Source organism: Oreochromis niloticus, linkage group LG8 (assembly GCF_001858045.2).
Source record: "Oreochromis niloticus isolate F11D_XX linkage group LG8, O_niloticus_UMD_NMBU, whole genome shotgun sequence".
NCBI lineage: Eukaryota > Metazoa > Chordata > Actinopteri > Cichliformes > Cichlidae > Oreochromis > Oreochromis niloticus.
In genome coordinates this window covers 1,647,815-1,673,346 of record NC_031973.2, presented here as the reverse complement: position 1 = coordinate 1,673,346, position 25,532 = coordinate 1,647,815, and the positions used below count along the sequence as shown (strand labels likewise).

Below are 25,532 nucleotides of genomic sequence, written 5' to 3'. Positions count from 1 at the left end.
AAGCCAGTAACCTTTGCCCTTTAAAAGATGAACACCTGAGAACGGCGGAGTACTAAGCACAGCTGTGACATCACTGATAGTAAAACTGGTTCAGAGATTTAGCCCCGCCCCTTCGTGACACTGAAGTTACTTATCGGTTACCTGTTACCTGCACCGCTGTGAAACTCTAACAAAGCACCCGCACCTCAGGCTTCATCTCTGCATCACTCACAGCTCAGTAACTCCACCCAGAACCAGCAGCAGCTACACCCCCTTGGACACCATGTTTATCTCACATTGAGCCTTTTTTCAAACGAGGCGCGACAGCCTGGGCTGGCGTGGAATAACTGAGTGCGAGGAATCAGCAGGACAGATCAGAAAAGACAGAAAACCTGCGGCGTGAAGCCGAGAGGCAGCTTAACCCTGCAGTCTGAGGAAAGCACGCCAGAGATCAAACACCTGATGGATGCTGTGCCGTAATCTGCTCAACAGGAAGCTCGTTATCATTCTCCAGAAGGGTGGGGCTAAAGAGAGCAGAGCGACACACAGGAAGTGGAGCCCGGTAAACAAAACCACCGCTCGGAGCCATCAGAGACATTCCTGCCGCGACAGCACGTCCAGTCTGCCGGCGGCTACAACCTCCGCCCACGACAGATCTGTCTCTTCTGTGGGTGTGGGAGAAACAACACACCGACTCCTGATGTGGCTGCTCGATGATGACCACAGGGCAGAGGGGCTCAGCCTCCGTCAGCCTCCGTCAGCGCCAACACAGACGTCTCACTGCTGATTTTAGCTCTTCATCCATAAACAATGAATACAAATATCAGAAAAAAGGCCAAGAACTTCCTGTTTGACTCACTGTTTACACGTTTGGCTCATTTGCTTCTTTGAGTACTTCTTTAGTCTGATTTTGTATTAAAGTCGAGTTTTTCCCCTCGATGTTATTAACACGTCTGCACTTCCTCATGTTCTTATTACTTCTCACTTCCTGTTTTATTTTGGTAGTCATTTGTGTCTTGTGTGTCATGATGTGTTTACTTCCCCCGTCTCGTCCTCACTGACTGGTTTCACCTGTTTGTTGTTACCCAGGTGTTTCAGCCCCGCCTCTGTTCCATGTGCGCAGGTATCCTCGTGTTTCTCTGAGCTGCCTGGATTTAGTTACTTTATATTTTGGACTTTATCGGCCAATTAAAAACTTCTGGGGTTGGCGATGTCATAGAGCATGTCCACACAGGAAGTGACGGACAGCGATGCCGCGACCAGAGACCCACGCCACTTCTTCTCCTTCTTTCAGCCGCCACCTCCTCCTATCCCAGCATCCTCCTCTGTCACCCCAACCCTCTGCCTGTCCTCCTTCACTACATCCATGAACCTCCTCTGAGCTCTTCCTCTCCTCCTCCTCCGCCCTGGCAGCTCCACCTTCATCCTCCACCCCCTCCTTCTCTGCACATGCTGAGACCATCTCAGCCTCTCTGACTGAGCTGTCCCTCTGAGGACTCGTTTCTGATCCCGTCCCAAATGCTGGAGACACCTGATCAATCTCTTCTCAACTTTAAATGTTAAAGCATAGCGCTGATTAGAAGGTTGCCTAGGCAACCCAGCGAGCAATTCTTCCTGCGTCTGTGCGTGTGACCAGAGGTGTTTCCTGCAGCTTTATCTGTCACTAGAATCAGTTTAATGCCCTGAAAATCTGTATTTTACAGTTTCAGTGCATCCAAACAAGACGAGTCAGATCTGACCTTTGACCTAATCTCAGTGTTTGTGTCCACGTGGACGTTCAGAGGAGCTCATTTACTCCAGACAGGAATGAGTTTGACACACACACACACACACACACACACACTGGCTGTTGTTACCTGAAGAGGTCCAGTGGAGTCCTCCAGGACTGGCAGCGAGACGCCGCCGCTTCCTGATGCTGACGCCGCTGTGGGAGGTGGAGTCTCCTGCTTGAGTGCCATAGCTGGACCGTGAAGCGGCAGCAGCGGGAGGATGTGCAGGGGTGGAGGAGAGGATGGGGAGGAGGGGCGTGGACAGACATGTCGCCTCCTTCGTCAGAGTGGGCGTGAGGAAGGCGGAGTCTCTCTCTGACGACCTGCAGGGATCCGAGGAGAGACAAGTCAGCGAGAAAAACTTGGCACAAAATAAACACGACACGGAGAACTCCTCCTCTCGTTTCACCTCCAGCCAGCCAATCAGAGACCAGAAAATAACCACAGCCAGGATGAGTCCATAGACTAAAGGTGATACGACTGCAGTGGTGGGGTCCGGGTGGATGGAGGGTCTGCAAAGAACTTCACCTCAACACCAGAGGCTGGAGTTCATATCCACACGTTTACCTGAGGCACAGGTGACGGTGACGCAGTGGAAGGAACAGGTCCTTATCTGCGATCTGATATCTAACCCTGCTGACTGGGCTGGTCTCTCTATTCATCCAAACTTCCTCTGTGGTCCGCCAACTCACATCACCGAGCTGTTTAAGCAACTGGAAACACTTTATTTGGGAATAATTTGATGAAATGTCCTGTTTTCATCATCACTTTGGGAATAAAGTATCCACACAGTATCTCTGCCACACCAATGCTACAAATCCTGTAAAAAACCTGGAAGTAGTTTAACATATTTCCCATTAAATGAAGACAGGAACATGTCGGTGTTAATCAGAGCATCCGCACTGAGCTCTGGTTACATCAGTAATCCAGTTTCCCTGCAGTGTTCAGGGAGCAGTGCGAGCAGGCCGTGAGTTTGAAACAGCGATCGTTTGAGTGTCGAACACGACCCTGAGACGTGCGGGATGGACGGGTAACCATCACAAACCAGCTGGTACCTGTCCTCGGAGATGGCGTAGCTGCAGCTCCGCCATGATCCTCGGATCCGACGCCGTCCGTTCTTTTTCCTCCGCAGGAAAGCCCAGCTCAGCATCCGAGGACGACGCACTTCAGCAGATCAGTGCAACGTCTGAGAGCACTGCGCCCTTCATCGGACCGCCACAGCCGGATAACAGCGCTGAAGGAAAAGCTCCTCTCAGGTGTTCACTGCCCAGCAGGGGTGTTACCTTACCTGTGTGTGTGTGTGTGTGTGTTTGTCTGTAGGGGGACAAAGGCTGAGTGAGGAGGATGGAGAATCGAGTGTTTCTGAGCCGTGAGTCAGTTTGCAACGATCCTGCTCGCCATCAGCGTGGGCCCAGATCTGTACAGAGCGCGCTCAGACGCACACCTGAGTTCTGCACACATGAAACAGCTGAGTGAACAGAGCATGAGTCAGTGAAAGGTGATGTCTGTAGATGTTCTCTCTTCTCCAGCCAGCAGTACAAACACCACATCACTGTCACGCTACCAGCAACAGTCGTTAACTTCCTGTCCACTGACACATCATAAGGAGGAGTTCTTCCTGTCATCAGGCTTGGAGGGAATGGGACATGGACCCATCCACACAGGGGGTTTGTCCACACCGAGCTGCTCTCTAGCTCACACTCACAGGCTGAGGAACAGAGAGGAACGAGACAGGGATCGAACCTGCAGCCATCCCATCCACAGATGCCCTGCTCTTCCTCCGGCGCTGCACACTGTGCTTTTGTGCTGTTTCAGGATTTCTCAGCTTCTCTGATCAATCCAACAAAGTTAGAATCAGTTTTCTAAACATGTTTTGGACCATTTAGAAACTGTGCACAAGATTCATGGAACACACGTCACTGAGCAGGAAGTGGAAAACTGTGATGGAGAGCAGCTGTGTTCTTTAAGGGCGGTGTCCTGTAAGGAAAGCTGTTCTGTAGCAGGTGGAGCGGATTACGACGGACTCTGAAGGAACTCGATGGTTTGCTCCATCACGGTGAAATCTGTTAGAGAGCCCTGACAGAAACTGGAGTCTGTGGATCTGACACTGCACTGACTGTTTCCTGTAAAGAAACCAACGAAGCTCAGAGAGCAGGACCAGTCTGTGAACATGACAGGGAGGACCTTTCACTCTGCAAACTGCTCCTAGAGTTCATCTTAAGAGCGTCCAGCTGCTGCAAACACTCATAATGACCCCACTTCCTTACATTAGCTGTACATTTCCTCTCTATAAACAGCACTGTTTCCCCTTGGGCTTCCTGCAGGCTTATCTTTGCCTACAGAGCTGCCATCTCCACGGTGCCAGGCGAATGCTTCATGAGCTCCGATGTTTCTGCAGGACGAGCAGGAGGATCAGTCTGAGGCTCTACAGGTAATCCTGACACTTCAAACACACGAGAATAAACTTCTGATTTTATCTTTTGTTTGGACTCAGCAGCTGCTGAAACTCCAAAGAGCAGCTCGAACACACAGAATGATCCTGTTTATAGATTAGACAGTGAGAAGGTTGAATGATGGTCCTGAAGGATACAGAACATTTTCTCTTTAAACTTTCATTCAAAGCACCAAAGGACCTGATTGGTTCCTCTGTGCCACAGCGCTCCACCATTATCCAAAAAACCCCTGAAATTAGCAAATTTCATGGAAACTGCCTCAAAATAAACCCGATGAAGAGCATAAACAAGTGAGCTGGGGTTACCTGTCGATCTCTCCCGGCTCGCTGCAGGTGGAGCGGCGGGAGTTTGAAGCCAGCGAAGAAGAGGAGGAAGCCGGGAGCGAGTTGGCGGAGTGGAGGGACGCACGTGAGGAGTACGAGTTGGAGGAAGAGCCCGAGGAAGTGTGGGTGGAGTCCAGAGGCCTGGAAAGCAGCAGTGAGGACGGCATGCACAGCCATGTCTCCAGGTCGGAGAACTTGGAGTAGCTCAGCATCTCCAGGACGCTGCGGGAGGAAGGAGGCAGAGTTACAAAGGAATCGACACCACAGCAAGGGATAAACAGGTTAATGAAAACCAATCAGCCCTGAGAATCGGCATTCGGGCTCACCTTTCCTCTCCCACTCCTGGGATGTCATCTTTCTCATCAGCGGTTTGAAAGATGCAGGAAGTCCGGGAGTCACGCGATGACAGCAAAACACAGGAGTTATCAGAATCCACGGACATCTTCGGCCATATCTGCGGGACATCAAAGATGGGGACGGGAGTTAAAAAAACAACCTTCAGACAGGTGTGCAGCAGCTCTCTGTGTACCTGGTGTTTCCCACTCAGACTTCTGTATGCAGCTTCCCGGGGTTAGACACGTGTTTCTGCAGGTGAACCTGTTTGTGTGCGTTACTCCTGCCTGACCTGTGACTGCATGTAGGCCTGCACGCTCTAAAAGGTCACAGTGTACAAAAGTCTCACCTGGTTAAAGAAATGTTAAATACGTCTTTTAAAAAACTGCTCAGTACCTGATGATGTAGCTCCTAATAGTACATAAGCTACTTAACGTTAAGTTGTTTCTTACTAAGGAGTTAGCTATCTCTACCTCGCTATCTGATGATGCAGCGGATTTGTGGACTGGTCTATAAAGAAATTTGCGACTTGGCAGCCATCTTGAAAGGACTACAGACAATTTTTTTTTAAATTTACTATCCCTGTTTAAAATTCTCCTACAAATTTACTCTGGTAATAAAGACTTGTTACTTAAACGGTAGCTTGTAGCATTGGCTTGTTAGTTGGTTATGTAGCTTTTAACACTACTTTGGTAATTGTGTTAGCTGGTGAACTAGTGTTAAGAAACTTGTTTTCATTAATTAGTTATGGCAGAATTACAATATTCAGAATGTGGAGTTGTAAGTTGAATTAGCAGATAGCTAGCTTTATCATCTTATAAATTAGCTGTTTAATTAGTGATGCTGCTTGTTACTTTGGTAGACAGTATCTTACGGGTCAAACCAGTTAGTTGGTTAGCTGGTAAGTGGTGGTAACATTCACACTGCATGGCATATTAGCCAACATTAGAATAGAATAGAATAATTCTTTAATTGTCCCACAAGGGAAAATTTGGTTTAGCTTGTTTGTAATGCTTTGTTCATGCTGTTAGCGAGCATAGTGGAAAAACTGGTTAATGGAGAGCCAGCCATGTTGTCGTGGCAACCAATGAGCCGTATGTGTAAAATAGGCTCATTTAAAGTTTGTTTAGAAAGAAGAAACTTCCGATAAGTGATTTTTCATCTAATCTGAAGACTTCAGTCAACTCTCAGTTTACTCTCGGTGGGCTCAGCCTACGCTGGCTGTTAGCCCCTTACAATCAGCAGTTTGTTAGCAGGACTACAACTTGTCAGCTTGTAGTCCGCTTTGCTAATCTTGGTTGCCGTTAACGTTGCCAAGGAAAGCTGAGGGCTTAACATTACTGCGAGGGCGACCTCTCGCTGCCCTTTTTAGTAATTACTTGAATTTGAGGACTTATCCGAAGTTTCCCCGGTAACTGTCTGTGGGCGCCAAACGCGAACGTGCGCTCGCGTGCGTCAAACACAGACACGGCGCAGCTGCGCGACCACACGTGGCTGATCAGCGGCGCGAGCAGGAAGCACCGGCGGGAGTGATTAACGCCGACTTCCTGTCAGCAAACGCTGCCCAAACAGGCCGATGTTCGCGCACGCAAATTCTACCGTCTCTGTCCTCGCTCTGCTGCGCGCGGGTCCCCCGTCCTCCTCTTCTTCTTCCTCTTCTGCTCCCAGCACAGGGACATCTGCTCAGGCCGGGATCCCGCCTGGAAACGTGTCTTTGTCCTACCCCGTGTAAAACATCCCAAAATACAGGCAGCCAGGCCGGAGCGGCTCACATTTCACTGCGGTCAACTCTGCGCACATCTGGAGCACGGCCGGGCCTCAATACTGCTGCGACTGCCACTCAGACAGCCAGAGCCCAATTAACTGGGAGGAGTGAGGAGGAAGAGGGGCCCAGGGAGAGATTCAGTATCTCCCTGTTCATCTGTTTACTTCAGCCGGAGGAGGGAGGAGGGACAGACAGGAGGAGGAGGGGATAAAGGAGGACCGAAGGATGAAGTTAAGGACGGAGGAAAGAGGAACTGAGACCACAGCAGGGAGTAAATTAAAGGAAAAAGATGAAGGGGAAAGCAAAACAAAACATGGAAGAAGTTATCAAAGGGAAGAAATCACAAAGAGCAAAGAAGGGAGGAATAAAGGAATGAGGGAGGGGAAACAAGGATGCATGGAAGGACAAAACAAAAAAATTAAAAAAAGAGGAATGCAGGGAAAAAATAACAGGTCAAAGAAAAAGACAACATTAACTGAAAGAGGAACAAGCAGGGAAGGAGAAGGAAAGATCTGTAAAGAAACAAGGAGAAGAAGTGGGATGAGTTCAAGGAAGGCAGAAACGAATGGAAAGGAAAGGAAGGACAAATTTAAAAGAAGTGAAGAGAATGAAATGGAATAACAGACAGACGTGAGGAAGGAAGGATTAGCAGGAGGAAGGGGGGATCTATGAAGTGAAGGAAACAAAGAAGTGAGACAAAATGTATGGGCAAGGACAGAAAGGAGTCAAAAAGAAGGAAGGAAGAGAACGAAAGAAAAGGAAGCAGTTAAGCCACAAATGATGGGATGCAAATGAAAAGGGAAAGAGGAAGGATTAAAGAAAGGAGAAGAAAAAGAGATTAAAGGAGGAAAGATATGAGAAAGGACAAGCAGGAGGGAAAGGGTGGGGGAATCCAAACTAAGTTAGAGAAGGAAATAAGGAAGGTCACGAGGAAATGGAAGAAAATGAATGATAAGTAGAAAAGGAATAAGAACGTGGAGTATGGCATTATTAACCCCCCCCCCCAAAAGAAAGGAAGGAAAGAAGGACGAGAGGGAAACTGTAAGGGTGGATGGAGGTACAAAAAAGGGAGAAAATAAATAAAACCTGAATGAGGACAAAAGGTAATGAGGGAGAAGGAAACAATAAAGGAAACAGCACACAGACTGAATCCGAGGGAGGAACAAAAAGTGAAGAAATAACTGACAAAGAGAAGGAATGAAGGAAAGGTGGAGTGGGTGGGAGGGTGTGAGGAGATAAGAGCGGGCAGGAAGGAGGCTGAATGTTTGCTGTAATCATCCCCAATTTAAACAAACAGCCTCTGCAGGTCGAGATACTCGAGTACTCGCCGCCTCACTTCCTGTCACATGCCTGACCAGAGTTTGTAATGCTGAGCTGAGCGTTCGCTCGCGCTGAGCCCGACGCTCAGGCAGCTCAACACTCAGGTTATCACAGTGTGTTCCCCTCGTGGGTCTGTATGATGTCACAGAGAGGGGATGTCCATATTTGGCCTCGCTGATGGGAAACCCCGCCTGAAGCGTGCAGCACCGTTGGTAAACCACCCCAGGAACAAACCTGCTTTGAGTGTATTGGCTCAGGGGGAGGAGCTAACACAGCGCCCCTCTTTAGGCAGCGGGTGGACTGTGGCGGTGACACCGGGGGGGCGTGGCTCAAAGCAGTAAAGCATTTGTTTTTATCACTTTCATTTGATTCTCATTTAAATGAATTTTTTTGAAAGAACACATAAAATCCTTCACTGTCATGTTTGAGCATCTTGGTCTCCTAGCAACAGACTCCTCCTGTCTGAATCTTTTTGGATGTAAACAGTCAAGTTCACATAAAACCTCTGACAGGACGTTTATTATCGGCTTGTTGTTACTGGGTTTATCACTGAGGCTTCAGGAAGCTTCCTCCTGCATCATGGACGAGTCTGCGTTGGAGCGATACTTTGATAAGTTCATCGCTAACGTGAGTTTTCATCTTTTCAGCCGCTGGTTTAAAAATCAAATCAGTAAACTGCCGCATTTCAGACCTGAAAATCAAAAGTGGAGAAAATTTCCAGTTTCAAACTGTTTGTTTGTTTATGCTTTGTGTCAAATCTTTATTGTCACATATTCCAGAGAAAACTCTGACAGTCTGCTATTGATGATCAGTAAAGATGAGGCTTCTTCCTCTAATACCTGCGAGCGTTTGTGAGTCGTTCACGGCGCTGTGGAGCAACTTTGGTCCACTCGCCTTCACAGAACTGTTTGAATCCAGACACACTGGAGGGTTTTTTAGCATGAACGCCTGTTTAAGGTCACGCCAAACTGTATCTTTAGATCATGATGTGCTGCTGTTTGGCATCTTTTAGACAGACAGCTTGTGGTTAAGTGCTGTGTGGATTCAGCAGCTCAGGGATCAGGTCTGGGTGTGGCAGTGAGACTGAACTCCGTTTTAAAAAACGTGGTTAATGACAGTTAATTCAAGATCATTAATCATCGTTAAATGATCATTTAAAATCGTCTTGCATTTACTCAGGTTATCTTTGTCTGTCATTAAAAATTGAAACGTGTGAGTGTGACAATATGTAAAAAATAAGAAATCATGACGAGAGCATTTTCTCAGCACTCTGCATATTTAGTGTGGAGGCTCTCGTCCAGTCGTCACAGACTATATGCTGAAACTAGCCAGCTAACCTGCTAACTACTAACAGTTGGGTGTTAAACTTTAACATGACGTCATAGTGAACAGTGACCAATCATTTCACTGGAGAGGAATTCAGACCATTTTTGAGTTGGACTGATTTCAGGATGTGAAGGAGCGCGTGGACCTGGAGTTATCGACACTGAGCTTGTTCATGTCTGGACACCACACAGAGCAGAAACATGTAGCACCACGTTAGCACATAGGCAGATTCTCTTGTCGCTGCAGGACCCCAGGAGGACGGAGGAAGTCAGAGAGGAGGTCGGCGAGGAGGAACTGTTTTTCAAGTTATTGCCTGATGAGCTCCTGACACCGAACACGGTCACCTGCGACGATGCAGGTACGACAACAGAGCCGACAACACTCTGCACACGGTGCAATCATGACTGGGTGGAGCGCTGAGCGGTGACCAAGCTGCATCCATATACTGTTAATCCATAACTGCTAATTAGCACTTAGTCATAGTTGGTTTTGGAGCCTCGAGTGGACGTCAGAGGAACTGCAATTTGTGGTACTTTCAGCTCTGCTGCTCTTGTTCGTGCCTCAGACAGAATCTGTAAGAAGGAGGATCTGACTGCAGAGAGCAGGATTGCCGGCACGAAGTCACCAAACAGCAGCTCCCAGAATTCCTCAGCAGAAGCTAAGCTCATGTGTGCGTCCTCCTCGTCTGAACTGAAGCCCCTTCCTGTTAATCCCGGGACCCCGGCGGACCCTGAGACACTGAAGGAGAAGCCATCGAATCTCGTCCCAGTGATATGGTATCACCGCAGAGATCGCAGTCTGCTTCTGTGTATGAGCGCACCGTCCAATGACGGCTCTGCGGCTTGAACATGCAGCTGTGACTCTTGTGTTTTTATGTGTTTGCGTGCAGTAACGTCATCTCCACGGTGGACCTGGGCTGCAGTTTGGACCTGAAGTTCATTGCTCGCAGGATGTGGAACGTAGAGTACAAACCACAGGTGCAGAGACCTGAACGCGTGATCTACGTGGAGACATAATGAGCCCGGCACTGGTTTTCATTCTCACTGTTTTTCAGACTTTCACAGGGATCATCGCTAGGATCCGGGAGCCAGAAGCAACAGTGACCATCTTCCAAAGTGGGAAAATCATCTCCCTGGGAACCAAGAGGTTTGTCTGGAGTCACATCTCCTCAGACTGTGATGCGGCACGGTGGGTTTCCAACCATCTCCTCTGCTTCCTCTTTCTTTTAATAAGTGTGGAGGAGTCGCGCCTGGCGGCCAGGAAGTTTGCCCGCAAACTGCAGAAGTTTGGCTTTCCCGTGCGCTTCCTCAACTTTAAGATCCAGAACATTGTAGCCTTCTGCCAGACCTTTCCAGTGGATTTAGCAGAACTGCAGAAGGTCCACAGAGGGCAGTGCAGGTCAGGAGATAAGGACTCTGAATGGAGGCTAGGCCCAAACAGGGATGCCGGTTTAAAGCCCAACTTTGACCACATCACGTGTCAGTCAACGCTACTCTGTGCTAAATGATCTGAGACAGATGCTGACTGATGGCACTTACTTTCAAAAGGTCTTTTGTTGAATATGAATCCCATTTTCTGTCTTCGGTCCCCGTGACGATGTTTCAAAGAACTTAAAAGAGGTTCAAGACATGATGTGAAATGTGCAATCACAATCACGGATACTTTGAAGCACTTGTGAAGAAAACATGTAGACAGCATGGTCAGTAAATTTGAATTAAAGCCATTTTTTGCAGACACCGTAGTCCGAAAGTTCCCAGAATTATCCCGGGTACATTTCAGTCAGACTGGATAGTAAACGGCTCTAAACTGGCCAGCTCCCACTGAGCCCCAGAGTCGCCTTTCTCGAATATTTCAGGCTCTCCCACTGTGTCTGCAGCAGCCTGTGTTTTGCTGCGTGCTGCGTAGGAGATCGCTAAACTGTGGAGTGTGTCCTGAAATCATTGTGAAAGGTTTTAGTTTCTACGTCGTGGAAACTGTGAGGTTTTAGTCTGTGTTCTTCTTTCCACAGTTATGAGCCAGAGATGTATAACGGCCTCGTCCTCGACCAGATTACCGGCATCAGAGTGTCCCTCTTTTCAACTGGGTACATAAATGTGTTCGGTGAGCTTGTCCACACGTCACAGTTCAATTATAAATGCTGCCCTCTGGTGGTGAAAGTGTTAGCACATATTAGGACTGCATAAGTAGAAACACTGACCTTTGATTTTTGTGGATGTCCATGAAATATCCTGTGTTACACTCCAGGAGCTAAAACCTGGGCTGAGGTCAATGAAGTCTTTAAAACCATCTGCAGAATCCTGAGAGAGTACAAGAGGGAGCGAACACGCAGCAGAGCTTTGATTCCAAAGCCAAACCGATGTTAGAGGCAGACTTGAATAAACTGATGCATGAGCACCACTGAACTCCACTGTAGTTCCTGATTGTACCACTAGATGTCAGCATGGCTGCAGGCTGCTCTCTGTGAGTGATTTAGAGACGTGCAGCGCTCGCCGTGTACCTCGTGTGTGTTTGCAGGCCATTACTCACTCACAGGTAAGGTCAGGATCACCTGAGAGTGAGCAGGAGGCCTCTGGGTGGACGTGACCCGCTGCTCGTCCATCAGAACGGCCAATAACCTGTAAAAACAGGTCACTGCATCCTGATGTCCTCTTAAACAGGTTCGTCCAGAGCAGGTAACGGTTTTTACAACATGCCCTTCATTACATCACTCAACATTCAGTCGGCATGGAGCTCAGACTGGACGGTTTGGGGGTTTGGTCGAGTTTCCATCATAGTGCATGCTGGGAAGTCTACTGGGATCGACCTTGTTACCTGACGTTTTACTTTGGTGGGTGTGGCTGTAAGCCTCACCTTTCCTGAGGTGGCAGGAGGTCAGATTCACGATGAGTCATGAAAACGCGTCGTTTGGCGTGTTCTCTGTGACCCGCTGACCGCGGGGATGGAGGCTCTTCCCGTCGTGTCTCCAGGGCTGCATCAGGAGGTGAGGTAATCCGGCCGCTGACACGCCGAGTCTGCATGAAAGCAGTGAATTATGGGAACACTTTCTCTCCTCTGAGCGTCTCTGTGGTTTTCCTTCCCCCCACTCACCGTCTCAGGCTCTCAGACAGTTTCATCTTTTTTTGAGTTTCACATTTTGTCTTTTTCAGGTTTTTTGGAACAGCGACTGCTCATCGAGTGCTCGTGACCTCCTCGCCTCTTTTTATTTGATCTGCTCGAGCTGTTGGCATCCTGTCACTCTCGCTCCATTTGGCTCATGTCTTTCCCTCTCTAATAACATCCTCGGCTTCCTCTGATCCTAATAATACCAAACAACAATCGTCCTGACACTTCCTGATCTCCCCACTCTCTCTTTCTTCTTCGACATCGATGCTCCGTGTTTGCTTCTCTGTTTCCATTCTGTGTCCAAACACAGGTTATTATATAACAATTTTGTTAACATGGAAAAACCAAAATAAAATAAAATCATAGAGGAAATATGCTCAATTTGGGTATTTTTCAATTTATTATCACAAACTGCCCGATGAGCTTAATTACTGAGTCGCTGCTTTTTAAAAGTTCTGTTTATATATTATATTGCCAGTGACATTTACCACAAACTGAAACAAATCCCCCAACAAATGTTTAAAAACATTTGAAATGAATGAAAATAAAAATAAGAAAACATAAAGCTTGTCTGAACAGAACAAACTGTCTGTTTTCTCCCAAAAATCCAGATATCTAAACAACAGAAACATCTTTTGAATGAATGAATCCACGTTTCTGAACTGAGCCGGCAGCAGGAGGAGGTCGGGATCGATGGAGGACATAAAAAGACCTTCAGTGATGGTGTTTCATGTTTTTCTAAGTTCTGCAGCTGTAAAGTCTGACAGTTAAATTCAGTGTATTTATACAGCACCAAATCACAACAACAGTCGCCTCGAGGCGCTTTATATTGTACAGTAGATCCTACAAACATACATACAGAGAAAAACCCAACAATCATATGACCCCCTATGAGCAAGCACTTTGGCGACAGTGGGAAGGAAAAACTCCATTTTAACAGGAAGAAACCTCCGGCAGAACCAGGCTCAGGGAGGGGCGGGGCCATCTGCTGCGACTGGTTGGAGTGAGAGAAGGAAGACAGGATAAAGACATGCTGTGGAAGAGAGACAGAGATTAATAACAGATATGATTCGATGCAGAGAGGTCTATTAACACAGAGTGAGTGAAGAAGAAACACCCAGTGCATCATGGGAATCCCCGGCAGCCTACACCTATTGCAGCATAACTAATGGAGGATTCAGGGTCACCTGGTCCAGCCCTAACTATATGCTTTGGCAAAAAGGAAAGTTTGAAGCCTAATCTTACTGTCCTGATAAGCACTGAAGTTCATTTAGATAAAGCTTCCAGATCTCTGCGAAAAACAAGAGCCTGGAGGTTGGCCATCTTCTGGAAGCCTGCCGATGGGCAGCACACCTTCTTCTTGCCGACTCTGAGGTCCTGTTAACCTAACGTGGTTCTCTGAGGCGTTTGGAAACTTTCTTGGAGTTTCCTGATCCCAGCAGAAAGTTACCTGAGAGGTTGCGGGACTGTCAGGTGACAGCAGGACATCAGCCTGGATCAAACGCAGGTAAGGAGGAGCTTTTTCGAGCAGACACCACACAATGAGCATTTAAATTGAACCGAACAAGCACTTTTTGAATTTTTCTCCAGTGAATTATCAGTAAACTTGTGGATGCCATAAAGTTCCTGCTCCTTGGTGCTTTGAGGCCATTCAGTGGTTAGCGTTAGCTTCTGGTTTACCTCTGCACACCTGCATGTGCAGAATGCGTTCATGGAGATGCATCTGAGGCTGTGACACATGTCCAAATGTTTCTGAAAATTCAGACTCCACAAGTTTTTTCTTCCTCCTGTTTCCAGGCTTCAGCAGTTTGGCCGCCTCGCGGGGCCGCTGCTGTGACTGCACACTTTTAGTCAAAGGTTTTTTTTAGGAACCGGGAGCTGTGAAGGTGCAAAAATGCAAAGTCAACTTTTCCACTTTGTTGTGAGCCAAACAACATCAGCATGTAGGATTACAAAGCACACCTGTATTCACAGGAAGGAAAGCACGAACTCGGAGCTGTGAGCTCCAATAGCTGCTAACTCACCACTTTACATGCACGGCCTGCAACCATCTGTTGTACAGAGGAAGCAGGGGAGGACGTCTCCGGAGACTCGGGTCCAAAGCAAATAGCTCACATCATCCCTGACCCAGAAACGGATCTGGGAAGGAAGTGATTTAGCACTCGGGCGCCGTGCCTGGATGAGTGTCCCAAAGGTCAGGAAGAAAAATCAATCAACCTCCGAGGCTTCATTAGACACCTCGTTTCGCCCCAATTGCTTCATCTGAGCAGGAAACGAGAACTTAAATCATTTCCACACGAGCTGAAGCTGAGAGTTTAAGTCGTCTCCTCGTCCAGAGGTCATAAAACTTATAAAACTGATCTCCTAGAAGCAGAAAAGTGCCTGTGTCAGATTTATGAAGCAGTTTACTGTAAAACTCTGTCATGGTGAAGTTTCACTGGCAGGATAAAGCCTCATCTCCACTCCCGTCTTTACCCGTGAATCAGCACAGATGCTGAACCCAAACTGCACACGTGGGAGCCTGAGATGATGTGAAATGACCGACTTCAGGCAGGGTTCTCCCCTCTGGGTCTCAAGACCCCTCTGCTCTGAATCAAGGGGCTCATCGGGGGGCCGAGGCCCTGCTGTGACCCCTCATCTGCAAACGCCTTTGCAAAAGTCTTTCAAGGGCTGAAAATAAGGCCAGATGTTCCCAGCTGCTGTCAGCAGGACACAGACTGCAGTCGCTGCCGTCTCAGAGGAGAAGCTGACATTCCTGCAAATAAAAACAAGGAGCTGCTTTTTGTCTGAACTGTAGCATCACATGAAAGCAGAACAGGCCACACGTCTCCACGCTCAGACATCCGTCCTGCTCCAGTAATCCTAAAAAAGCTGTTCTCTCTTCCTCTCCTGGTTGGAGACAAACTTTATCCTGCAGTCAGCAGAAAGCAGCAGACTGAAGTGGATCTCGAACTTTCCCTTTCTCCTAATGTGGGCTGCACCTGCAGGGAGGCTGCTTCACATGAACCTGCTGTTCCAGATGTTGACCTGCAGACTTCCATGAGGTCAGAACCACAACCACCTGCTGACAGCCAATCACGTAACACGCTTACTAACTTTGAAAAGAAGTAAACCTGCACAGGTGTGGTCTGTCGCTCCCTCAGGGTTTCTGAAAATGCCGAGGATTAAAAAACAACAACAACAACAAAGCAGTGCCAAAAACTCTGAGGCCTGTACACTGTTAATCAAACATATTATTTCTTACTGCCTCACAGAACTTTTATGTGGGAATACTACTTTATTTTAATTAATACTTTATTTTAAGGAAAATTACAGTTTCCTTTAAAACACATTATTTAACATAATTTTGGTTTAGTCTTGCAGCAAATGAGCTGAACATGAAATAAAACAGTCCAGACTTCAGAATAATCACTATCAATTTCCTATCGGCTGAAGAAGTTCAAAATCTTAATAAATAATAATCAAGTATGTAGATGGAAGTAGGTGTAAAGTTATAAACCTGGCAGTCTAATCCATTTGTTAAGCACTGTGAATAAATAAATAATTGCTGTATTAAAAATGTAACGTTGGTGGATACGAAGTTAACATCTTGTAAATAAAATGCAATCAGTGTTCAAACTAGCACTGAATGAAACGTGCAGTCATCCACAGCTAGCTGACAGCTAGCTGACTAACGGCATCCATGTTAGGTCGTTATCTTTGCTTTGTGCCACCAAATGATGATTGGCCCACATTAGCATTTATGTTACGTACGGAGGAAATATGGCATGCTAGCAAGTAGCATTCCTTTAGTTTCTATTCACACAGACATAATTTTGTTAGCAATTATGTTAGCAAGCAAGCTGAGGCTGAAGAGAAGCTAGCCATAGCTAAACTGCATGAATCTGGTGATGGTTAGCGTGTAACACTACTAAGTTAAAAGATTAGCCCAAGGAGCTTGGATGAATTAGCCAACCTTATCTAAAACAGGACTTTTTCCTACGTGAGATAGTTTGTCCGCATCAACAGGAACGTTAGTGATAGCTAAGACTGTTCCGCTTCTCAAACTAACTAAATGAGATCTCCATAAATCCACTGAACATCACTTTATTTAATTTAGCTTACTTGATACCCAACATAGCAGCTAGCAGGCTAACCTTAGCTTGCTCTCCATCACTGTCTGTGTGAATGCACATCAGTTCATAGTGTTGTCCTCTTGTGGAGTCTGTGCTGTTTGGTGAGGTTTGCGATCACTGGATTGCATTTTAAAGCTAACGTTAGCAGTGTTGCTCACTGTTGTAAGGCCTTTGGGAGCACAAACACTGCATTCTTTGCATTCTTCACATAAACACAGAAACACACACAATTAAAATATTAAAGCTGAATAAGTGACTGAGTTTGAGCATTTCAGGCCCTTTGGTCATGTTTGGACGAGTGTGGACGTGAGTCTGCTCAGACGGTAAACAAAGTTCAGCTGATTGGTCCCAGATGTTGACATGAGTTTGCAGCTGCAGCACGGAGGCTTCCTCTGGGACCAGAGCAGAAACACAACCCTGAATGTTCACATGCGAGCTCCCGCTCTCACTGCCGATGTGGAGGAGCTTTAACTCGTCGGGGTGAACGCCGGCCGGGGCAGAGGTGCTCTGGAGGAGTCTGGAGTCCCAGTAAGTAATGGTAACCATCAGGTTTGTTCATCATGTGTGCAGTATTTTTCACTTTTTGTGAGTATTGTTTTTATTAGTCACACTTTCCAACTGCCTCAGCTCTTCAGACCTGGAAGCTACGTCTTAACCCTTGTCTGATCCTGGCAGTGCTGCTTCACCTGACACGTTTAGGGCTCATCTGTAGCTGGACACACATGACCTGTCCAAACAGGCTCTGCACAGGTGTGTTTCTGTCACAGGTGTAAGAAGGTGACGCCTTTTTTAGAGTCAAATGTGTCAGAGCAAAGAAAACCAGCAGCCTTTTCAGATTCCAGATGTTAGACTGTGTTTTAAAGACAAATGTGGGAGTGGGAGTAGCTGTGGGACAAACAGACAGGAGAGCAGCTGAAGGGAGGAAAGAGTTAAACCTCTGCTTCCTCCTCGGGTAGGAGGTGGTATGGAGGGGTGGGTGTGGCGGCGGTGGTGGGGGACCTCTTCTTCTATTGATAGCCACCTTCCCCCCGTTTATTCCTGCAGTGAGGACGATGCAGAGCAGCGAGCCAGAGGAGGCTCCACGCCGAGGAGACCCCGACCCGCTCAGACTCAAACCGGCACTCTGAGGGATGGACGGCTGCTCGCTGACACAGTAAGTGCTCCCAGCTTTCCCGTCTCCACAAAATCACAGCAACAGCCGGGACTCCATCAGGCTTCGTTTAGTCACGCAGGCTGCTGGAATGTCGGGAAAGTCCTGATTTCAGGGAGGAACGTTAAAGCCTCCTGCTCTCTCTGTGGAAGTCAGGCTGCAGGAACGGCTGTCTGCATTTGTAAAGCTGCTTCTTCTGGGATTTTATTTTTCTTAAAGCAGATTTCATTTCACACTGTGTGCTGTTGTATTAACAATAATGTTATTTCTGCATCGCAGCAGCTTTCAAACACAGAAACAGTCACAGACGGTCTGTGTGCTGCAGCTCCAGCAGTGAGTCAGTCCCCACAGACTCACACACAAACACATTCATTTCCCCTTCATCACACCTGTACAGGGGAGAAGAGGCGGCTGTAACTCACCTGTGTAAAAGCTTAAAGTCTGACTGACAGGTGGGAGGTGACACAGCATCACCTGAAGAGCTCAGGCCCATATAGTCTCAGGCCGTGTCTTTACAGTAACGAGCACCTCGAGGCGATCGTTGTTGTGATCTGGCGCCATACAAACTAAACTGACCTCTGCACCGTGTTTGTGCTGTTGGAGCAGTTTTAAGGACATTACCTGACCAATAACATGGCTGCTGCGAGGTCGCTGCACACAAAGAGAGAAGCAGACGGTCGCAGCTTCAGCTCATCGAGGTTTGCGGCATTCGTTCATGCACAGCTGTCTGAGCTCTGCACTCTGATTGGACCGCTGCAGAGGGATGAATCTGCTGTGACGTCCGACTCCTGGGAAGGTTGTGGTAGCACACCTGAACCATTCAGACCAGCAAACCGCCAAAACTTCTACTTCTGTAGAGATGCTCACACCGACCATGATCAATCAGTTAATCATCATTAGCAGCTCTCGTGGCTTCTTACCCTCCAAGTGCTTATGAGAGCAGTGAGGACGCTGTTGTTGTTCTATATCAGAATATTTTTAAGATGATTTTTTTATCATGAAACCTTAAAATTTAAAGAGGCTGTGCTTTGCACTTGTCCTGACTCCAATCAGAAATGGTTCAGTTAGAGGTCTCTTATCTCTGATCTAATATTTCCACATATTTCTGCAGTGATTTAGTGTGAGGTGTGTCAGATATCAGCTGTAGAGATGTCTGCTTCTCTGGACTGTGGCAGGTCTAAATGACACTACTCTGCTCAGAGCATCTCTCGCAGTCACTCTAACGTGTCTTAATGACAACGAGCTGAGCTGCAGGTTTGTGTCAGAAGCTGCAGCAGAAAAAGTCGTTGATTAGGAGTGAAAATGTCTCGGATTCAGCTGATAATGAGGTTACAGCAGGGCCGGGCCCTCGTCACGCCTCACATCATTTCCTGTGGTCTTTCATTTTCAGGCTGCTCTCCCTCTGCTTCACGTTAAGGCTTCGTTTACAGCAGAGGCCCTCGCTTCGACCCGGAGAGACAGATGTCGTCACAAAGTGTGTCAGCGCCTCAACGAGCCGCTGACGCTTTGTAACATTTAATCTGTGAAAGTCGTTAGTTTGGCCTCGTTTCCACTTTAATAGCAGCTCTGGAGCTCAGACCCAACGACCCGCGTGATCCCAACCTGTCCTCCGGTGCTGCACACATGGTCAGAGGCTGACGTCAGGTGACCATGAAGGGAAGGAGGCGTTGATGTGTAGCAGCTGTTTATCTTTTTGTCTGATGGTTTTAAACCAGTTGTGGAATAAAATACCTCAATAAGTGTTTCATAAAGACTCAAAGTGTAACAATATCAGACGTAAACCATGTTTTTATGTCTTTGATGTAACCAAAAACGTATTTCTGACTTCACAGCTAGCTGTTCTCTGATTGGCTGATCCCTGACACCTGCATCAAGATGGCTCACCTGTTCCTCGCCAGCAAGATCACAATGCCCGATGACCTCCACGGCAAAGGCGGTGGTGGCAGGGTTCCCCGGAGCGCCATGAAGGTGCCGCCGTCCATCTCCGCCGAGAAGCTGAGCCGGGACAAGCCCAGGAGGGATCGTAGGGTCGTCGTGACGACGCACGTCCCGCACGTTAACGAAGTCCAGCTTACAGCGGCGACGGGTGGCGCCGAGATGTCCTGCTACCGCTGCACCATCCCGTTCGGCGTGGTGGTCCTCATCGCCGGCATCGTGGTGACGGCTGTGGCCTACACCTTCAACTCCCACGGGTCCACCATCACGGTGCTGGGACTGGTGCTGCTGTCTGTCGGGCTGGGGCTGCTGGGCGCCAGCGCCATCTGCTGGAAGGTCCGACAGAAGAAGAAGAAGGACAAGCGACGGGAGAGCCAGACCGCCCTCATGGCGAGCCACGGGTACTGCGTGGTCTGAGCTCAGACCGCTGAAGCGAATAACAACACAAACTAACAGGAAGTGAGACGCTTTACAAACTGCAGAGACCTCGCTGTGCTGTTTCCTCCTGCAGCTGACGCGAGGACGACCGCAGATGTTAAAGTGAGACGAGCAGAGCGAAGGACGCGTCTCGGACAAAATAATAATAATGATGGAGACGCCTTCATCAGCTGGAGCTGTTGGATGAGGAAAAGCTTGCTTTAGTGCTGACACAAAGAGATAAATAACAAAATAACACGTCATTAATTTCACAAATATGTTGATAATCCAGTAATTTTGTTCATTTTTCAAGCAAAAATTCAGAATATTTTCAGGTCCCAGCTCCTCAAATCTGCCCGATTTCTCTGATTTATCTATCGTTGAGGTTGTGGAGTACCAACATGTGAACCTCCAAACACCCACCCTGCACTGGGGGCCCATCTCGGTGTTAGGATTAGAGGAGCTCTGAGCCCGGACAGGCGACCCGGTGGGTGTTCAGAGGTCTGGGTAACAAAATCAAAGCCCCTCAGGTCCTCTTCCTTATTGTTGGAGCAGGTAAATGGATTCGATCTAATTATTGCCAAAACATCAATTTTCTCAAAGACACAACTTAGCAGGTTTGTAGTTTCCACACAGGACACGTTAGGATTACTGCTGATGCTTTTATTCTGAAAGTACCTGCAGCTGTTTTAATAACATGAACCTTTAAATGTTCGGCTTCAAAAAAATAAGAAGAATTGATTCATTAAAAGCCGCCGATCAGATGTTTGGATAATATCAGTGTTTAGCTGACAGCTTCGTAAAACTCTCATTTATGATGCACAGTATGTAACTAAAGCTGCTAATAAGCTATAAAAGACATTTAAAGGTACTCTAACGTAGAAGTTTCTCTGAGTTTGTATCTCTCATCGGTCTAATTTGTGGCCTCCATCCGTTTCCCCGGGACACACAGAGCATTCCTCTCGGTGGAGATTTCATCCTTGGTTTGATGTTTGTGGGTGAGACTGGAGATGTGTTTCCCTCTGATGTTGGGTTCAGACTACGGGGGGGTCGGATTAGACGGTTTTGCGTCACATTGGGTCATTAGCATGTCACGAACATAAACATAGCTGCTCGCTGTGTTTCACAACCTGATAAAAGTGTCTGCACATGAGGACCGTGGCGTGCACGGCAGAGCTCTCAGACCGCCAAGGTCGACTTATCTGTGTTTCCGTCTGAATCTGAAAACCCATTAAAAACCAACGAGGCGACTCAGGGCGGAGTCTTAACGAGATTAATGACTGACGTGAGCAGATCACTATCCCAAACTCAAACCGGACTCCATGATGTTCTCCCTACGAACAGCGTGAAGAAAAACGACCTCCTCGCCAATTTATCCCGTAAGAAGTCAGATTTTGTCGTAATTATCCCAGGAATTCTTCAGTTATGGCCGTAACAGCGAGTTGGACCTTTATCGCTAAATTTATTAAGCGTTAACAATTCCCATCCAATCCTGCGTTATCACGTTCATAATAATGAAACACATGGACTACCTGAAAGAATCCGCCTCCAGGCCTCACCTGTCCCCGCCTTTATCGTTTTACATGAGTGGCGCCTTCTTGGAGGTGAAACTCGGTGGGGTTCCCTCTGTGGAAGTGGAGGAGACGAGATCCTCAGAGAAAGAGCTCCGCCTGGCTCGTCCGAGTGTTTCCCACTTCATCCACAGTGTGGAATCGTTGTGTGTGTCATAAACCATCAAATCTTCAGCGCTTCGCGTCTCTGCGTTGGGGCTGATGTCGCTCATATCGTGGAGTCTGAACCCAACACGGTGTCCTGACTGAGCGACGTGCAGTGCTGAGGTCACAAATAGACCCGATTCCTGACATGCATGCTACTCTGTGTGTTTAGTGCACTATGATGCAGATGTATCCACTGTATTAAAGCTGTTTAGCTCCTATTTATTCTGTTGGTGGATGTGTTCGTGTAAAATATTTGTTCTATTAAAGTCAGCCAAACCACACCACTGCTCTTTCATTTACTCACTGAGGATCTGCTTTGCAGAGCAGGTTTGAGACACGCCACGGGGCTAAATTTAGCTATGTTTATGTTGCCTAGCATCCCAAAGACACACAGCCAGTTAATAAAGTGAGGAAGGGCTGGGCGGGGTTGCATCATCTGGACCAGGAGCTGGTGGTGGCGGTGATGACGGGTAGTGGTTACAACGCGTTGTCACTTCTGCAGTGCTAACTTTATCTCTGCTGGGGTGCAGCATCCTGGGAATGTGGGTGGATTGGGGGGAGGGACTGGAAAGAGAGATGAGGGGGTGCAGAGTTGCATCACCTCAGTGGATCCTCGGTCTCATTCCTGAGGACACTTTGGAGGAGGTGCAGCTCCTCCGTGAGCCTGACGGAGGGTGAAAATAGAAGCAATCTCAGAGGACGTAGACACGTTTAACCCCCAGCAGCAGATCAGCACCTTCCAATGATCACACGTCGCTTTCACAAACATGGCCGACAGTTTACCACGGAGGTCGTTACAGCGCCTAAAACCTGCGACCTGCTGTCCTGAAAACACATCAGCTGACACACACAGCTGGTAAAACTCACGTAAAGCATGCTATTTAAACAGCATCAGCCGGGCGACAGCTTAACTGCATCTGCAAGCTGCTTTGCAACCCAGCTCCTGATTTACTGTCATATCTGCTGCTCTGTTCAGTACTTTATCCTACGACACAGCGACTGGCACGACCAAAGCAAAGCTTGCAGTTTCACGGCCTTTGAAATGAAGACGGGACCAGGTTTGGTTCCTTTCCTCAAAGGAACCAAACCTGGCTTATCAGAACTGCGATAAGACGGAGCCAGTCTGTGATTAATGGTCAGGCTGGTATAATCAGGCGATTGATGGATAAATAATAATGTGATAAATAGAAGAACTCTTCAATTATTATAACCAGAATAAAACCAGCTGAGTCGAGTCTCCTGTTGCAGACTGACTCACACTGACTGCACCCTGTTGTCAGCGTCTATAAATTGGGCACTAATTATTACAAGCCTGGGCCAGTCGACTGATCGTTAGAGACACACCGCCTCCCACCAGGCAAGCTTGTTGCATGCCACTTTCTGAGAGTGCTCAGGAGGAACAACCTGGAGGACAGGCTGCTGGTGACATTCTACAGAGCCACCATAGAGAGCATCCTAACGTACGGCATAACAACATGGTATGCAGGGTGCTCAGCTGCAGACAGGAAAGTACTGCAGAGGGTCATCAACACAGCCCAGAAGATCACTGGCTGCTCTCTGCCCAGCCTGGAGGTCATTGCAAACTCTCAGTACCTCAGCAGAGCTGGCAATATCATCAAGGACCATTCTCACCCCAGCAATCAAGTGTTTGAACTATTACCGTCAGGCCGACGGTACAGGTCACATAAAACCAGGACAAACAGATTCAGGGATAGCTTCTTTCCCAGAGCCATCGCCATAGTAAATAAGCATAAAAACAATTGAAACTGCTTAGCTACACCATACTGTCACCGTCATTTATTATGCTGCTATTCATACTGTCATTATATTAATGCTGCTATCCTGTATATATTGTACTTACTATTGTTTGTTTTAATGTACCTTTTATATTCTACATTTATATTTATTATTGTATTTTTGCACCAAGGGAGTGGCACTCCAATTTCGTTGTACCCTGTACAATGACAATAAAGGCTATTCTATTCTATTCTATTCTATTCTATTCTATTCTCTTCTTCTCGGCGACCAGAATCAGTTGAAATAAACAGCAACACATCTGCCAGTTTTTTCTGAGTGACGGAGGGACACTGCAGCACTTTCCACTGCATGCCTTTCACCTGTGTGGCCATGCCTCCCTATGACTGCAGATGAACAGTCGTCTCTTGAACATGCACAGTGACGACGTACTGATCGTGGCTCCGGTCCGTTTTCTGTCATCATCTTCGGCCTCTGAAGCTGTTCATGTGCAGCATGAAGCTTTAAAGTCAGTTTTAAAGACTCGGTGTGACTACAGCCCACGGGCTCAGATATCTCACTAACCTCGTGCAGTGGACGTCATCTCAGATGTTCTCCCAGCAGAAGTTTGTTCAGTTTGTCTCTGACCATCAGTGACCTTCAACATGAAAAAAGCAGAGCAGGAATGATTCATAAAATCAGATTTAATAAGCAGATTTTGGCCCTGACTGAATTTTATATCTGCCAGTCACACACTTACAACTGTTTAAACTGCTCAGTGTTTCAGGCGTTTAGACTCCCTGGAGTCCCGGGCAGAGTGGAGACATCACGTATCAAATAATCTGTTATCTAGTTCAGTTTAGTTTCATTTGCTTTTTGAATTATATCCAAATCAGGTGATTTCCCCCTTAAATAAACAAAGTGAAAAAGTGAAGATTACTCCGAGAGGGAATGTTAGAAACGAAGGATTCCTGTTTATGTTGACTTTAATGCCTTCTCAGGCACAATCTGCTGCATCCTTCCTGCGATTTCTGCAGAGTTCTGGATGTTTACGTGCTTTCAGTTTGGTTTATTTGTCACAGAGACGATTAAATCATCCTCATCGGCCTCGCTGATGTCTGACCCTGATTCTGATTGTCAGAGCTTTGTGTCTCAGGCTGTGTGAGGACGGCTCAGAGGGGAAATGCCAACCCTTCCCTTCCCCTAACACAGTGACCAGCGGTGTAACTCAGCGGCAGCGTCCCTGCTAAAAACACACCCCAGACTCCCGGCCGGAAAGGGCCTGGCACGCAAAGAGCCGGGAATCGGCACGGTTGAAAGGATCGGCCGGAGAACAGGAAGGAGTTTCTGCTCGAACACACCCTCTACCCAAACTTTGAACTAATTCCCAAAAAGGCGTGAGACTGCTCTGTCTTCAGAGGAGAGTCAAGGTCAGCCGAAGAGACCGAGTCAGGAACCATCGGGTCAGATCCTGCCGCTGGAATGGCTTTAAAACTGTGGAAATATAAAACCAGTGAAACTCTTTCTAATCTGTATAAGTCAAAACTTTTCTAGTCCTTGACCACTTTGACCAGGTGTCCTGATCACATGACCCACCTAGGCTTACGGCTACATTTTAGCCAGCAGTGAATCAAATGGTTTAAAGATGTAAAAAAAGTTTGTCTGCATGTCTCTGATGGTGGTGTACAGGTATGCGGTGTAAACGCAGGTGGGTGTGGGGCAGTTTTAACTTGCTCCTGAGGTGGAACGAGAGCTCCCATCTGGTTTGTGCTGCAAACACGAAACGAGGAGGCTCGTTAGCGCGCGAGCTCAGAGTGTCGGCAGGTGCGATTACCTGTCAGCAGACGTGCTGCAGCTGCTGCTGACAGCCCGCTGATCGCTAATGAGGCCGGCTGTCAGTCAGAGCCGAAGCCTTCCTGCTCCCCGCAGCAGAGTCCGGCTAAAACTGGAATCTGACGGGAACGCTGGAGTCATCGGAGGACTCGGTGCCGCGTTATAAAACTCAGCCATCCAGAAATATCTGAGTGTGTTCACCGTTTCCTGCTAATTATCCACCTACGAGCAACAGGTAGAAAAACCAGTCAGCATGATTT

At 47.5% G+C, this 25,532-nt stretch overlaps 3 protein-coding genes and 1 long non-coding RNA gene across 7 annotated transcripts in view; 2 read left to right on the top strand and 2 right to left on the bottom strand.

Moving 5' to 3' along the window:
- Positions 1-8,017, bottom strand: part of ankfn1a (ankyrin repeat and fibronectin type III domain containing 1a) — a 77,126-nt gene extending 69,109 nt beyond the window's left edge. Inside the window, 4 exon segments of the mRNA XM_019362386.2 lie at positions 1,836-2,071; positions 4,507-4,746; positions 4,851-4,978; positions 6,457-8,017. Coding sequence (XP_019217931.1) covers positions 1,836-2,071; positions 4,507-4,746; positions 4,851-4,966 — 592 coding nt within the window. The 5' untranslated portion in view covers positions 4,967-4,978; positions 6,457-8,017.
- A 196-nt stretch (positions 8,018-8,213) lies between these two features.
- On the top strand, positions 8,214-11,670 carry LOC100694698 (TATA-box-binding protein). Of its 2 annotated transcripts, XM_005471557.4 has the most exons (8): positions 8,214-8,569; positions 9,515-9,626; positions 9,834-10,044; positions 10,158-10,245; positions 10,323-10,414; positions 10,502-10,666; positions 11,277-11,368; positions 11,513-11,670. In XM_005471557.4, exons 1-8 carry the CDS (start codon positions 8,363-8,365, stop codon positions 11,629-11,631), a joined length of 1,086 nt encoding a protein of 361 aa, XP_005471614.1. In that variant the 5' UTR covers positions 8,214-8,362; the 3' UTR covers positions 11,632-11,670. The 2 variants fall into 2 exon arrangements, with proteins under 2 accessions (XP_005471614.1, XP_005471616.1); XM_005471559.4 differs by lacking the exon at positions 10,502-10,666.
- Positions 11,671-13,537: 1,867 nt separating this feature from the next.
- On the top strand, positions 13,538-21,986 carry LOC100705690 (transmembrane protein 100). 3 transcript variants are annotated; one of them, XM_013273970.3, is made up of 4 exons: positions 13,538-17,013; positions 17,113-17,235; positions 17,530-17,638; positions 19,468-21,986. In XM_013273970.3, exon 4 carries the CDS (start codon positions 19,511-19,513, stop codon positions 19,985-19,987), a length of 477 nt encoding a protein of 158 aa, XP_013129424.1. In that variant the 5' UTR covers positions 13,538-17,013; positions 17,113-17,235; positions 17,530-17,638; positions 19,468-19,510; the 3' UTR covers positions 19,988-21,986. The 3 variants fall into 3 exon arrangements, with proteins under 3 accessions (XP_013129424.1, XP_005471619.1, XP_005471622.1); XM_005471562.4 differs by lacking the exon at positions 17,113-17,235; XM_005471565.4 differs by lacking the exon at positions 17,113-17,235 and having other exon boundaries at positions 13,538-17,023.
- A 134-nt stretch (positions 21,987-22,120) lies between these two features.
- Positions 22,121-25,175, bottom strand: LOC102078757 (uncharacterized). The gene is made up of 4 exons (XR_003221426.1): positions 25,036-25,175; positions 24,200-24,933; positions 24,025-24,097; positions 22,121-22,369 (listed from the first exon to the last, which is right to left on the bottom strand). It is a non-coding gene; the product is annotated as an uncharacterized LOC102078757 (long non-coding RNA).
- Positions 25,176-25,532: the final 357 nt, after the last annotated feature.

Bases quoted from the DNA above. Each gene is read 5' to 3' on its own strand.
- LOC100694698 (XM_005471557.4), top strand. From the start codon at position 8,363: ATGTTTGAGCATCTTGGTCTCCTAGCAACAGACTCCTCCTGTCTGAAT. The intron at 10,667-11,276 runs GTCAGGAGATAA...TTCTTTCCACAG, and splicing joins GTCCACAGAGGGCAGTGCAG to TTATGAGCCAGAGATGTATA. The intron at 11,369-11,512 runs GTGAGCTTGTCC...GTTACACTCCAG, and splicing joins TGGGTACATAAATGTGTTCG to GAGCTAAAACCTGGGCTGAG.
- LOC100705690 (XM_005471562.4), top strand. From the start codon at position 19,511: ATGGCTCACCTGTTCCTCGCCAGCAAGATCACAATGCCCGATGACCTC.